Below are 13,497 nucleotides of genomic sequence, written 5' to 3' on the forward strand. Positions count from 1 at the left end.
GCCTGAGCCCACATAACAGCAGAACTGACCACTCAGACCCGCCCTGTCGCTGGCTCCCAGCTTATTGCTAGGGGTGGTGAGAGGGTAGATGGCCCCTGGGGCTGAAGCCGCAGTTGCCACAGGGAGAGGAGAGCGCCCCCCACCCGCGCCCCCAGTCACTGTAGGCATTTGAAGGCCCCCATGCTCCGTGTTGTCCCCCAGGCCCAGCCCCAGTGCTGGATCCCTCCTCATGGGTGCTGGGCTGTGCTGTGGCCAGCTCTTGGTTGCCCTGTGTGCCCGTGGGCTTCTGTTGTGTGTGTGCGCAAGTGGGTACGTGTGTTCAGACCCATATGGCCCGTCTCCTGCATGCACAGCATCACGGGCTCCTGAGCACAGGGCGGGTGTTGTGGAGTCACTGTGCTGCTGTCTGACATGGGGAGCAGGGCAGCCTGTTGGAGGGAGCTTTGTGACAGCCTGCTGTCACTGGAGCCTCAGGGTGGGGCCCTGAACTTGGGGATCCTCCTCTGTCTACAGTGTCCCCCACTGAAGGGCAAAGTCCAGCGGATCCTACACTGGAGGTGGACGGAGCCCCCAGCCCCCTTCATGGTGGGGCTACCAGGGCCCGATGTGGAACCTGGCGTCCCACCCCCCAAGCCCCTGGAGGGCATCCCAGAGAGAGAGTTCTTTGTCAAGTGGGCTGGGCTCTCCTACTGGCACTGCTCCTGGGTGAAGGAGCTACAGGTGAGGCACCTGGGCAGCTGTGGCTGTGCCAAGGTGGTCAGCTCCCCAAGCAAGGGGCATAGTTGGGGGTTGGGGAGGGGGAAGCTGAAGGTGAGGATTGTCCTGCCTGGGACCCAGGCTGGGGACTGGGGCAGCTGGCTTGGGAGCCGCCATGCTCCCTCCCATAACCTCTGACCCCTCGGCGAGCAGCTGGAGCTGTACCACACGGTGATGTACCGCAACTACCAAAGAAAGAACGACATGGACGAGCCGCCGCCCTTTGACTATGGCTCTGGCGATGAGGACGGCAAGAGTGAGAAGAGGAAGAACAAGGACCCCCTCTATGCCAAGATGGAGGAGCGCTTCTACCGCTACAGCATCAAGCCGGAGTGGATGATGATCCACCGCATCCTGAACCACAGGTGCGTGCTGGCAGGTGCAGCCCGGAGCTGGAGGTGGGCGCCCGCAGGTCCCGGACACACTGGCTCCTCCCGCGGCGGGAGGAAGGGGCCGAGGGCCCCCACTGTCCAGCTGGAGAGGTTGTCATATGTGCACGGGCACATGCATGCACACTCACGCATGCACACACGTCATAGTCGTGGTGGGAGAGCAGTTGCAAAGTCACACACATAAAGGGGCAACTTGACGCACGGCCTGTGAAACTTGCACAGAGTGGGGCCCTCGATGGGTGGGGACCCTGTGCTCCGGGTTTCTGTCGAAGTTAGTGCTCGATAACCTGTAGGAGGGTCCCGGGGACGGAGGTGGACCTGAGGTGTGTACACATTTGCCCCTCCTTTGTAACAACAGCTAACTGAGCACCATCCGTCCCAGGAGGCGGGCGTTTTATTTCTACCTCCGTTCTCTGGATGCGAGAGCAGGCACAGCAAAGCTAAATCACTTGCCCAAAGTCACACAGCCAGGAGGCAGCGGAGCTGGGATTTGAACCCAGTGCTTTCTGATGGTAGGACTTGCTTTCTTGGCTGTGGAGCCAAACGCCAGTGCCCCTGAGACAACTCTGTTGAGCAGTCTAGAAATTCCCAGGTGGCAGTGATAAGGGGCTGCAGCAGGCGGGACGAAGAGGCCAGGCAGGAGGCCTGTGGACGCCACGAGTTTGACTTTGTTTGGCCAACGGTAGGAGCTCTTCCTGATTCTTGAGCTCAGGTCTTGAGAACTGGCTGTGGCCTACAGGTGGCGCAAGGCGGGGCTCGGGGTGCCTGCCGCATGGTGGCGGGCGCGCAGCCTCACAATTGCTACCCATCTCAACTCATGGGTTCTGCCTTTGGGGCACATGGGATGCAGTAGACCACAGGCCTCCTGGAGGCACCCGCTGGGCAGAGCAGAGGTCGAGAACCTGAGCCAGCCGCTCAGATTCCAGTCTGGCTCCCCGCTTCCTGGGCTCTGTGCCGCAGTGTCGCTCATGTAAAATAGGATGACAAAAGGAGCCCGCAGGGCACTTGCCTGCTAGTGTGGCCTTAGTAAGAGAGGGGGTCGAGAAGTTGACGAAACTGCTCTCCTTGGCTATTAACAGCCCCCCCAGCCCTCACTGAGAATGACCCTGAGAAAGAGGGTCAGTTCCGGTGGGAACCCCGACCTCCCATTGAACTGTCCTGCCATTTTTAACTTTTATTAAATTGCACGTTAAAAACGTAAATGGCAAGTTTTCTCCCTGTCTCCACCGTGGGGCAGGTGCATCTCCCCTCAGTTTGTTATCCAAAGTCTGAGTAACAACCCACTATAGAAAATATTCCATCGATCTCAGGTGGCTGGAGAGTGGTCTTTCTCTTACTGGTCCCCAGGCGAGCCACAGCCACGGCTCCCCGGCCCCGGAGTGCTCCCTGGGCTCGGCTGCCTGGTCAGCTCAGGTTGGGTGGGAGACCCCCAGGACCTTCCAGGGGCCAGATTCAAGCCGAAGTGCAGGTGCTTCTCTGGAGCCCCCCTCTGTGGCTGGGTCCCATGTCACACGGGGCCTTCCGAGGAGGCCATCCCACCTGCGGCAGTCGGTCCTTGTCTGCTTCGTGGAGATGGATGGGCTCCGCTCTCGCTCTTTGAAGTTTTTAAGTTAGAAAACAAAGCCCTACGGTCAGGGGAGAGAACCGTCCAACTCAGAAATTCAGAATTCCGCTGTCCAGCCCCCACGCCTGGATGGGATTCATCGCTGCAATGGAGAATGATGGAAAGGACGCTGGCTCCTTGCTCTCCTGCTGGCCTGTCCTCTCTGCCACTTCCTCCCTCCCTCTCACTAGCTGTGTGGCCTTGGGCAAGCCACCTCACCTCTCTGGAGCCACTGCCCAGGCGTTGCTCCCCTGGCTGGGGCCAGGATCCGGGGGACCGTGGGAGTGAGGGGTTTTGCATCCTGTGAGGCGCCCTTCATGCACTCTCGCTGCGGCCGATGCCTGAGTGACCCGCCCTCACCCCCACCCGTTTACTGTGTTGCAGCTTCGACAAAAAGGGGGATGTGCACTACCTGATCAAGTGGAAAGACCTACCCTACGACCAGTGCACCTGGGAGATCGACGACATCGACATCCCCTACTACGACAACCTGAAGCAGGCCTACTGGGGCCACAGGTGGGCCACGGCAAGTGGGCGCTGGGCTGGGGTGCCCCCGGGGCGCTCGTCTCTGGCTGGCCTGAGCTTTGCTCACCTGCACCCCACATTCTTTCCCAGGGAGCTGATGCTGGGAGAGGACGCCAGACTGCCCAAGAGGCTGGTCAAGAAGGGCAAGAAGCTGAAGGACGACAAACAGGAGAAGCCACCGGACACGCCCATTGTGGATGTGAGTGGGGAAGGGGACATGGGGGCGGGGGGGCTGCCAGGACCTCCACACCAGGCTTGGCCACAGAGGAGGGCCTGTTCTCCAGGGGACTCTACCCTGGGCCCTCCCAGCCTGTGCACACGAGCCATGCCCCTGCAGGAGGGGGCGTGCCAGGGGCCCCGCGGTCCAGTCCACTCACCCCAGGCGCCTGACGGGACAAGGATGACAAGACAACCCCTCCCTGCAGGGTGACCTCACACCCTGGGGTCTCGGTCCCCCAGCTTCATGCAGCGTGGCAGCTCCTGCAGATCAAGGTCTTGGCTTCCTGTGCAATCTGAAATGTGGGTCAGAGGGGGCACAAACTGGGGGGCAGGTAGTTTCTACCGGGCTCACAGATGTACATGACTTTCCATGAGCTAATTCCAAGGATTTAAATCAAAAAGTGTCTCTAATTTCACAATCGTGATAGCTGATATGCTAATCGCACACCATTCTTGTCTGTTCAGGGGAGGAGACTCACAAGTGCCTGGGGGCTTGGCGCTCCTCCAGGAATGGAAGGGTGACTTAGTCATTTAGCAGACCTCCCTGGGGTGTCTGTCGGCACCTGACCCTGGGCTGGCCCTTGGGGGACAAGCGCCCTGGCCCCCTGTTTCAAGAAGTGCCCATCTCCCAGGGGCCTGTGGCGGGAACACACAGAACATGCGGTTCATCCTGGGACTGTGGGATGCCAGGAAAGGCAGCTGGGTCTGGTACACTGGGAGGACTTCATGGGGGAGGTAGCCTTGAGCTGCAGGATGAGAGGCAAGGAGGGCGATGTTCTGGATCGAGCTGTGAAGCGCCCCAGGCATGCATTGAACAAATGTTGAACAAGTGCTCACCACATCCCAGGAACTATATGGAACTTAGAGGAAACGGTGGTGACAGGACCGGTGTGGTGACCACAACCTGGGCTCGAAGTCAGAGAATCCAACAAGAAGGAAACTGCCCTGATAGAAGAAGTACAGGGCACCGGAGCTCATGGTGGGGACACCTAAGCCAGGCTGGGAGTCAGTGAGGGCTTCCTGGAGGAAGAGGCATTCCAGCCAAGACCTAAGTTAGTAGGGACGAGAGGAGTGGGAAGAGCATTCCAGGCAGAAGGAGTTGTGGGTGCAAAGGCCGGGGGGGGGGTGCGCTCTGGTGGCCTAGGGCTCAGGGTGTGTCTGAAGCTCTGCCTTCTCTGCAGCCCACGGTCAAGTTTGATAAGCAGCCGTGGTACATCGACTCCACGGGCGGCACGCTGCACCCGTACCAGCTGGAGGGCCTCAACTGGCTGCGCTTCTCCTGGGCCCAGGGCACCGACACCATCCTGGCTGACGAGATGGGTCTGGGCAAGACGGTGCAGACCATTGTCTTCCTCTACTCCCTGTACAAGGAGGTGCGCCGCGGGGGTACGCGGCCGCGGAGGGCTGGCTGGCGCCGGCTGTGGGCAGGCAGCCTCACCACGTCCCTCTCCCTGTCCAGGGGCACTCCAAGGGGCCCTACCTGGTCAGCGCGCCCCTGTCCACCATCATCAACTGGGAACGTGAGTTTGAGATGTGGGCGCCGGACTTCTATGTGGTCACCTACACGGGGGACAAGGAGAGCCGTTCCGTTATCCGGGAGAATGAGTTCTCCTTTGAGGACAACGCCATTCGGAGCGGGAAGAAGGTGTTCCGCATGAAGGTGAGCACCTCCATCCCCAGGGAGGACTCTGGAGGGGCGCCTGGTCTTCCCTGGGGGCCACACGGGCTCTCCAGTCTGTTGGGGGTCCCTCTGCTCTGGCTCCCTTGGAGGCCAGTGGCTGGCAAAGAGCTTCTCTTTCTTTTTTTTCCAATTATAAGAATAGTAATTCGTTGTTTTTTTTTTTTGGTGAGGAAGATTGGCCCTGAGCTGACATCTGTTGCTAATCTTCCTCTATTTTTTTCTCCCCAAAGTCCTAGTACCTAGTTGTATATCCTAGTTATAAGTTCTTTGGTTCTTCCATGTGGGACACTGCCATGGCATGGCTTGATAAGCCATGTGTAGGTCCACACCTGGGATCTGAACCTGTGAACCCCAGGCTGCCGAAGCGGAGTGCACAAACTTAACCGCTATGCCACTGGGCTGGCCCTGCAAAGAGCTTCTCTTGAGGCAGTTACCAGCTGTGTCAGTGTCCTGGGGCTGCCGTAACAAAGTACCACAAACTGGGGGACTCAAAACAATAGAAACTTACTCTGTCACCATTCTAGGGGCCAGAAGTCCGAAACCCAAGTGTCGGCGGGGCCACGCTCCCTCTGAAGGCTCCGGGGGAGGGGCTGTCCTTGCCTCTGCCAGGTTCTGGGGGCTGCAGGCCCTCCTGGGCGTCCCTTGGCTTACAGCTGCATCACTCCCACCTCTGCTCTGTCGTCACATGGCCGCCTCCCCTTTGTGTCTGTGTCGTCTCATAAAGACACCACTCATTGGGTTTAGGGGCCACCCTACTCCAGAATGACCTCATCTTAACTAGTTACACCTGCAAAGACCCTATCTCCAAAAAAGGTCACATTCTGAGGTTCTGGGTGGACGTGAATTCTAGGGGCGTACAATTCAGTCCTGTACTCCAGCTGTGTGATCTCTGGCAAGTCACTCAGCTTCTCTGTGCCTCAGATTCTTCCTAGCAAAATGGAGATAACAGCTCCATCCCCTAGAGCTGTGGAGGCCTGAAGGAGTGAGCGAGCACTGGGCAGGGCCTGGCAGACCCCCTTGTGCCTGCGGGTCACCAGGGGTCTTGCTGAAGGGCAGACTCTGGTCTGGCAGCTCTGGGGTGGGGCCTGAGACTGCATTTCTGACAAAGTCCCAGGTGATGCAGACGCTTCTGGTCCCCGGATGGCCCTTTGAGAAGCACTGAGGACAGTGCCTGCACGTGGCAGGCCTCAGCAAGTCGTTTTGCTCCCATGAGCTGCGGTACTGGGGGCTGGCAGAGGCGGGTCATCCCCAGCCCCCCAGAGTTTCTGCCCTCAGCTTTCTCCATCGTCGCAATAGTCGTGGCCCCAGGAGACGCTCAGGAGCTCTGTGTTGAATGAGGGAAGGATTCAGGGATCCCAGCGGTGACTCTGCAGACCAGTTAGTCCCACGGAGAACTTCGCCTGCACTCGCACTTGGATCCCGAGACGGGCCCGGCCCTCCACGGACTCAGCTCTTCTATTTTACTTTTTAAAACTGTGGGAAAATACACAGAAACATAGTATTTCCCATCTTAACCATCCGTAAATGTGCAGTTCAGGGGGAGTAAGAGCATTCGCATTGTTGTGCAGACATCTCCACCATCTGCCTCCTTTTGTCTTGCAAAACTGGAGCTCTGTCCCCCTTAAACGCTGACTCCCCGTCCTCCTGTCCCCAGGCCCTGGCACCTGCATTCTACTCAGTCTGTCTGAGTTTGACGCCTCTCGGTACCTCATAGCAGTGGGCTCACACAGAACTTGTCCTTTTGTGTCGGCTCATTTCACTCAGCATGACGTCCTTTCCCTGCCGAGCGTGTGTCAGGCTTTCCTTCCTCCTGAAGGTGGAGTGATATCCCATTGCGTGGATGGGCCACATTTCGTTTATCCGTCCTCTGTCCACAAGCACGTGGCTTGTTTCCACCTTTTGGCTATTGTGAATAATGCTGCTGTGAACATGGCTATGCAAATATTCGTTCAAGTGCTTTCTTTCCCTTCTTTTGGGTATGTACCCAGCAGTGGCCTTGCTGGACAGTATGGTAATTCTCTGTGCCATTCCTTGAGGAACAGACTTAGCTCTTATAGTTCTCGTGGTGAGACAGCATCCTGCCTTTTACAGGGGAGGAGGCTGGGGTTCAGGGAGGTTAATGAACTTGACTCGGGTCTAGCTCAGAGGGGCAGGGCCGGGTGCAAAACCTTTTGCAACCTGTAGGCAAAGCCTGTGCCACAAGGCCTCTGTCCCTCTCCGATCCCTTCCCACAGGGACTTGGGTGGTGCTTGGCTTGGCCAGGAGGGGTTCCAGCACTTGTGAGGCTCAGTGCCTAATGGCCATGCAGGACACAGCTTTTTCTTTTCTTGCTTGACCTACCATGGTGTTTTTTATTTGCTATTTAACGTTACATTCCCTCAGCAGAGGGACACTTGCAGGGTGGATGTCCCCCCATGTCCATGCCCAGGCCCCTGCTGGGGGTGGAAGGCAGCAGGCTTCCCTGGGCCGGGGCAGGGGAGCAGGGGCTAAGAACCTGGCCGGGGGTGCCCAGGCTCCCAGCCCCCAGCACTCATGCGATTGCTCTGTAGGCCTTCTCGTGCAAAACACGACTTCAGCAGTGAGATTATTCAGAATTTCAAGTTGGTGACTGCAGAGCATTGAACCCCAAGTGCAGGTCCCTTTCTCTGTTCGAATCCTGGCTCTGCCATTTGTTGGCCGTGGGGACCTGGGGAAAGTTATCCTGCCTGAGACCCCATGAGCCGTCCCTGGGGACAATGGTAACGTAGCCTGGATGATTTGTGAGGGTGAGGGGAGAGTCCAGTGAGGAACCAAGCCCAGGGCTTCCCCGTGCAGCCCGGTCCAGAAGTGGCAGCTCCTGTGCTCGTGAGCCCTGGTGCCGGCAGCAGCTTCGTTCTCCACGCCAGCGCTCCTGGGGACTGTGCTCCGAGCCTCAGCTGCCCCCCTCTGCTTGGTGGCCAGCGTCTTCCTCTCAGTCCGAGGGGCTCCCTGGGGTCCTGGGGGTTCCCGTTCATGCCTCCTCCTTGCCTCGTTGTCTCTAGACACGTCGATCTGCTCGCCTCCCAGCTCTCCTCCCAAACGCTCCTCTTTCCCTCCAGAAAGAAGTGCAGATCAAATTCCATGTCCTGCTCACCTCCTACGAGCTCATCACCATCGACCAGGCCATCCTGGGCTCCATCGAGTGGGCCTGCCTCGTGGTGGACGAGGCCCACCGGCTCAAGAACAACCAGTCCAAGGTAGGCAGTGCTGCCCGCTGGCTCCTGGGGCCGCCCTGGGGGGGCCGGCTGCCTCGTGCTCCCTGACGGGCCCCCTGTGCTCCTCGAAGTTCTTCAGGGTCTTGAACAGCTACAAGATCGATTACAAGCTGCTGCTGACGGGGACCCCCCTTCAGAACAACCTGGAGGAGCTGTTCCATCTCCTCAACTTCCTGACTCCAGAGAGGTTCAAGTGAGTCGGAAGGTCTGGCCGGGGAGCGGGCGCTGGGGTGGCCAGGCAAGAAGTGTCAGTGTCCGATGCTGGCCCAGACTGCTCGCTGTGTCCTCATCAGTCATGTGGGAGCGTTAGCAGCGTCCACCTCAAATGACCTGCACTGGAGGGGACCCAATGCCAGCACACGCTGAGTGCTCGTAAACATCAGCTGCTGCTAACACCGTGATTTTTCCACAGCTTTGCGCCTAGGGGGGTCCTCCTGGGGCTTCTGTCCCTGCCCCCACACCCCTGTCTCATTCCTTTCCCTCTACAAGACCTAAGTGACTACATGGGCAACAGTGATGGAGGCAGAAGGCCAGGGGTGGCGGTGGTGGAGCCCTGGCCAGGAGAAGTCCTGAGGTCTCCTTCCCCGGCCTCCTTGTCTTCACCTACCCCCATTTTCCTGCCAAGAATGGGGGTTCAGGGTGGAGAGTGCTGATTTTGGCATCGGGAGATGTCAGTTGGAGGGCAGGCTGCCTCGTATACCTTGGGCACTCATCAGCTTCAGTTTCCTTAGCTGTAAGAAGGGTAAGAATCCGAGAGTTCTTGTCTAGGATGGCTTTGGGGATAAGAAGGTATTCTATGTGGCTGAGAAAGATGTGATGTGTGGTGTGACACAGGCTTAGACAGAGAGTGAAAGGGCACCCAGGGTGTGGCTGGGCTCCCTGGCCCACCAGCCAGCCGGCCTGCCCTGTGATCCTCTGGCAAGTGGCAGGGGGCTGCCTGGCTGGCTTCCCCCACAATCCTGCCTCCCTCTGCAGAGGGCTTTGGCCTGCTCTGTGCCCTGCTCTTGGCTCTCATCCCAGCTCTTTATTGCAGCAACCTAGAGGGCTTCCTGGAGGAGTTTGCCGACATCTCCAAAGAAGACCAGATCAAGAAGCTGCATGATCTGCTGGGGCCGCACATGCTGAGGCGGCTCAAGGCTGACGTCTTCAAGAACATGCCAGCCAAGACGGAGCTGATCGTCCGCGTGGAGCTGAGCCAGATGCAGAAGTGAGTGGAGGCTCAGCCCATTGGGGGCCCGCCCCGGAGCAGCCTGCCCCTCTACCCTGGGCTTGTCTCCTCTGCCACCCCTCTTGAAAAGGCCCCCACCCGGCCTTCCCGGGCCACTTTCGCTCACCGAGGCCTTGACTCACCTTTCACACTTGCTTCCTTTTTGGGGCCTCTTCTCTGATTTCAGTGACCAGGGTCTGGGGCTGCCTGAGTTCTCACAATGCCCCCAAGTAACTTGCCGGGGACTCCAGGCCTGTGGCTTCACCTCTTGGGGCTCCCCTGTCTCTCTGTAAATGGGTGCTTGGCCACCAGCCCCCAGCCTCCCTGCAGAGCGGAGAGCACCCTCTCGGAGGCTGGCGTGGCCCGTGCGTCCAGCCGCCTTTCCTTGGCGCCCCGCTGCAGGAAGTACTACAAGTTCATCCTCACGCGGAACTTCGAGGCGCTCAACTCCAAGGGGGGCGGGAACCAGGTGTCGCTGCTCAACATCATGATGGACCTGAAGAAGTGCTGCAACCACCCCTACCTCTTCCCCGTGGCTGCCGTGGTAGGTACCTGTGGTTGCCATGGTAAGTGCCTGAAATCACCTTGGTAGGTCCTTGTGGCTGCTGTGGAAGGTTCCCCATGGCCATTGTGGTGAGTGTCCGTGGCTGCCATGGTGGCCCTGGCTGCTGTGGCAGGCGCTTGGGCCCTCAGCCCCCAGTCCTCCCTGGTTATGAGGATCTGGAGGTGATGTGGGTCCCCATCATGCCAGAAGTTTCTGAAAACTTACCTCCATCCATCACTTGGGCAGTCCCTCACCTTCCCTTGGCTCGCTCTTGTGACCCATACAGTAGTGGGGGACACTGGGTCACCCCAAGGTCTCCCTGAGGCCAGGGTTGTGAGGGCTGACCTGGCTTCACTGTCACCAAGGGAGTCCGGAAGGCCGGGTTGGGGCCCCCAGGTGATTCTGATGCGCAGCCCTGGGTGAGAGACTGGATCCTGGGTCAGACACCAGCTCCAGCCCTGTGGTCTCAGGGGAGTTAATGGTCCACTCTGAGCCTCAGTTTTTTACTATAAAATGGGAACAATGCAGCATCTACCTGGAAGGGTGAGGACCAGATGAGAAAGTGCACACAGTGCCCTCACAGAGAGCCTGGCACGTTGGTTTTCCGGAAATGTTAGCCATCATCATTGCTGCCGCTGCAATTCCAGTTCTAAAATAAACCCTCTACAGTTTACCACCCCCCCCCCAACAAAAAGACCAATGCAGAATTAGGTGTGGGAGGCCGTGTGGCGGGTGATCCAGACTCAGGCAGCCCCAGATCGCTCTTATGACTGGCGCACGGAGGCCTGCTGACTGACATTCTGCCCGGGGCTCAGGGCTGGCCTTGCCTGGGTGCGCCCCGCTGGGACCGCAGAGACCAGGCCAGGTTCCTGCTGGGAAGGCTGGCTTAGCTTAAGACTCTTTGTCGCCCATCTGCTCATTGATGTCTCTGGTCTTGTGGAGTGCCAGCAGCGGGAAGACGGAGGGCAGGGCCAGCGAGTCTGAGCCCTGCCTGGGAATATGGTGCTGAGAGCAGGCCCATGTGACCCACAGGCTGGCCACTCTGTGGAGTCTGGCCTGACCTGGGCTTGGGCTTGGTGCTCAGCCTGTTGTTGGGCCCTTGTCCATCCCTGGGGCCTCTTTGGTGCAGAACCAGAGAGGAGAAGGAAGCCCCCCAATGCCTCACCTTCTGCCATGTCTACAGGAGGCCCCTGTCTTGCCCAATGGCTCCTATGATGGTAGCTCCCTGGTCAAGTCTTCAGGGAAGCTCATGCTGCTGCAGAAGATGCTCAAGAAACTGCGGGACGAAGGGCATCGTGTGCTCATCTTCTCCCAGGTGAGCTACCCCCATGTGCCTGGCTGGCTGGTCTCCCTGCCTACCCCAGCCCCAACTCCACACCCCACAGAGGGTGTCCTGCCCCTGTAGCTGAGGGTGCAACCTGCTGGCCCCCCTCGGGGCCTGATGCTGTTCCCATGGGTTGCACATCAAGGGTCATTCCTCTGTGCCATGGCATGATGCAGCCAAGGGAAGCTGGCCGGTGCCAAGCTCAGGGCATGTTGGCTATAAAGGCCAGCATCTTCCGTACCACCTGCCCCTCTGGCCTGCGCCTCCTGAAGCAGTGTGGGCCTTAGCATCCAAGCTAGCATGTTAGCCCCCACCGCTCACCCCTGCAGCTTGGCTTCTCATGAAGGTGGGTCCTGGGTTTGGTTCAGGAGAGCTCGGTGCAGGGACAGCTCTAGGAGGCTCCCTCTCTAGCTTGGTCCTGAAGTCGCACTTGCAGCATCACTTTTTGGGCAGTCAGAGCAGGACTGTCCAGCCTGGGAGCTCCGTTCCTCTGAGCACTTGCTGCTCCTTCATCCATTTGTCTGCATCTGTCATATGGCAGGCTCTGTGTTAGGCACGGGGTCCAGCAGGACACTCACAGTCTAGTGTGACAGACAGGTAAAGAGATAATTATCTGATCAATGGAACAGAATTGAAAGCCCAGAAATAAAACCACACATCTATGGACAGCTTATCTTTGACAAAGGAGCTGAGGGCATACAATGGAGAAAAGAAAGTCTTTTCAACAAATGGTGCTGGGAAAACTGGAAAGCCACATGTAAAAGAATGAAAATTGGCCATTCTTTTTCACCATTCACCAAAATAAACTCAAAATGGATCAAAGACCTAAAGGTGAGACCTGAAACCATAAGGCTTCTGGAAGACAACGTAGGCAGTACACTCTTTGACATCAGTATTAAAGGGATCTTTTCGGACACCATGCCTTCTCAGAGAAGGGAAACAATAGAAAGAATAAACAAATGGGACTTCATCAGATTAAAGAGCTTCTTCAAGACAAATGAAAACAGGATTGAAACAAAAAAACAACCCACTAACTGGGAAAAAATATTTGCTAGTCATATATCTGACAAAGGCTTAATATCCATAATATATAAAGAACTCTCGCAACTCAACAACACAACATCAAACAACCCAATCAAAAAATGGGCTGGAGACATGAACAGACATTTCTCCAAAGAAGATATACTGATGGCCAATAGGCACATGAAAAGATGCTCATCATCGCTGATCATCAGGGAAATGCAAATCAAAACTACACTAAGATATCACCTTACACCCATTAGAATGACAAAAATATCTAAAACTAATAGCAACAAATGTTGGAGAGGTTGCGGAGAAAAAGGAAGCCTCATACACTGCTGGTGGGAATGCAAACTGGTGCAGCCACTATGGAAAACAGTATGGAGATTCCTCAAAAAATTAAAAACAGAACTACCATACGATCCAGCCATCCCACTACTGGGTATGTATCCAAAGAGCTTGAAGTCAGCAATCCCAAAAGTCCTATGCACCCCAATGTTTATTGCAGCACTGTTTACAATAGCCAAGACGTGGAAGCAACCTAAGTGCCCAGCAACAGACGAATGGATAAAGAAGATGTGGTACATATATACAATGGAATACCACTCAGCTGCAAAACAGAACAAAATCATTCCATTTGCAATAACATGGATGGACCGTGAGAGAATTATGTTAAGTGAAATAAGCCAGCGAGAGAAGGATAATCTGTGTATGACTCCACTCATATGAGGAATTTAAAATTATGGACTAAGAACAGTTTAGTGGATACCAGGGGAAAGGTGGGGTGGGGGGTGGGCACAAAGGGTGAAATGGTGCACCTACAACATGACTGACAAACATTAATGTACAACTGAAATTTCACAAGATTGTAACCTATCAATAACTCAATAAAAAAAAAGAAAAAAAAAAAAGAGATAATTATCTGAGCCTGTGGTCAGCTCTGTGACAGGGGTCATAGTGATGGCCTTATAGGGTCCTGGTGCTAAAAATGCT

At 56.7% G+C, this 13,497-nt stretch overlaps 1 protein-coding gene across 4 annotated transcripts in view; it reads left to right on the forward strand.

Annotated features, from left to right (window-relative positions):
- CHD5 (chromodomain helicase DNA binding protein 5) overlaps window positions 1–13,497 on the forward strand; it is a 65,498-nt gene that overhangs the window by 27,830 nt on the left and 24,171 nt on the right. For all 4 annotated transcript variants that reach the window (XM_044769544.2, XM_044769543.2, XM_044769546.2 and 1 more), the window contains exons 10-20: window positions 514–720; window positions 910–1,121; window positions 3,136–3,267; window positions 3,367–3,475; window positions 4,677–4,868; window positions 4,955–5,155; window positions 8,254–8,391; window positions 8,481–8,602; window positions 9,443–9,616; window positions 10,019–10,160; window positions 11,344–11,475. In XM_044769544.2, coding sequence (XP_044625479.1) covers window positions 514–720; window positions 910–1,121; window positions 3,136–3,267; window positions 3,367–3,475; window positions 4,677–4,868; window positions 4,955–5,155; window positions 8,254–8,391; window positions 8,481–8,602; window positions 9,443–9,616; window positions 10,019–10,160; window positions 11,344–11,475 — 1,761 coding nt within the window. The remainder of the gene's footprint in view (window positions 1–513; window positions 721–909; window positions 1,122–3,135; window positions 3,268–3,366; window positions 3,476–4,676; window positions 4,869–4,954; window positions 5,156–8,253; window positions 8,392–8,480; window positions 8,603–9,442; window positions 9,617–10,018; window positions 10,161–11,343; window positions 11,476–13,497) is intronic.

The sequence above is a fragment of the Equus asinus genome, chromosome 5 (genome assembly GCF_041296235.1).
Source record: "Equus asinus isolate D_3611 breed Donkey chromosome 5, EquAss-T2T_v2, whole genome shotgun sequence".
Lineage (NCBI taxonomy): Eukaryota > Metazoa > Chordata > Mammalia > Perissodactyla > Equidae > Equus > Equus asinus.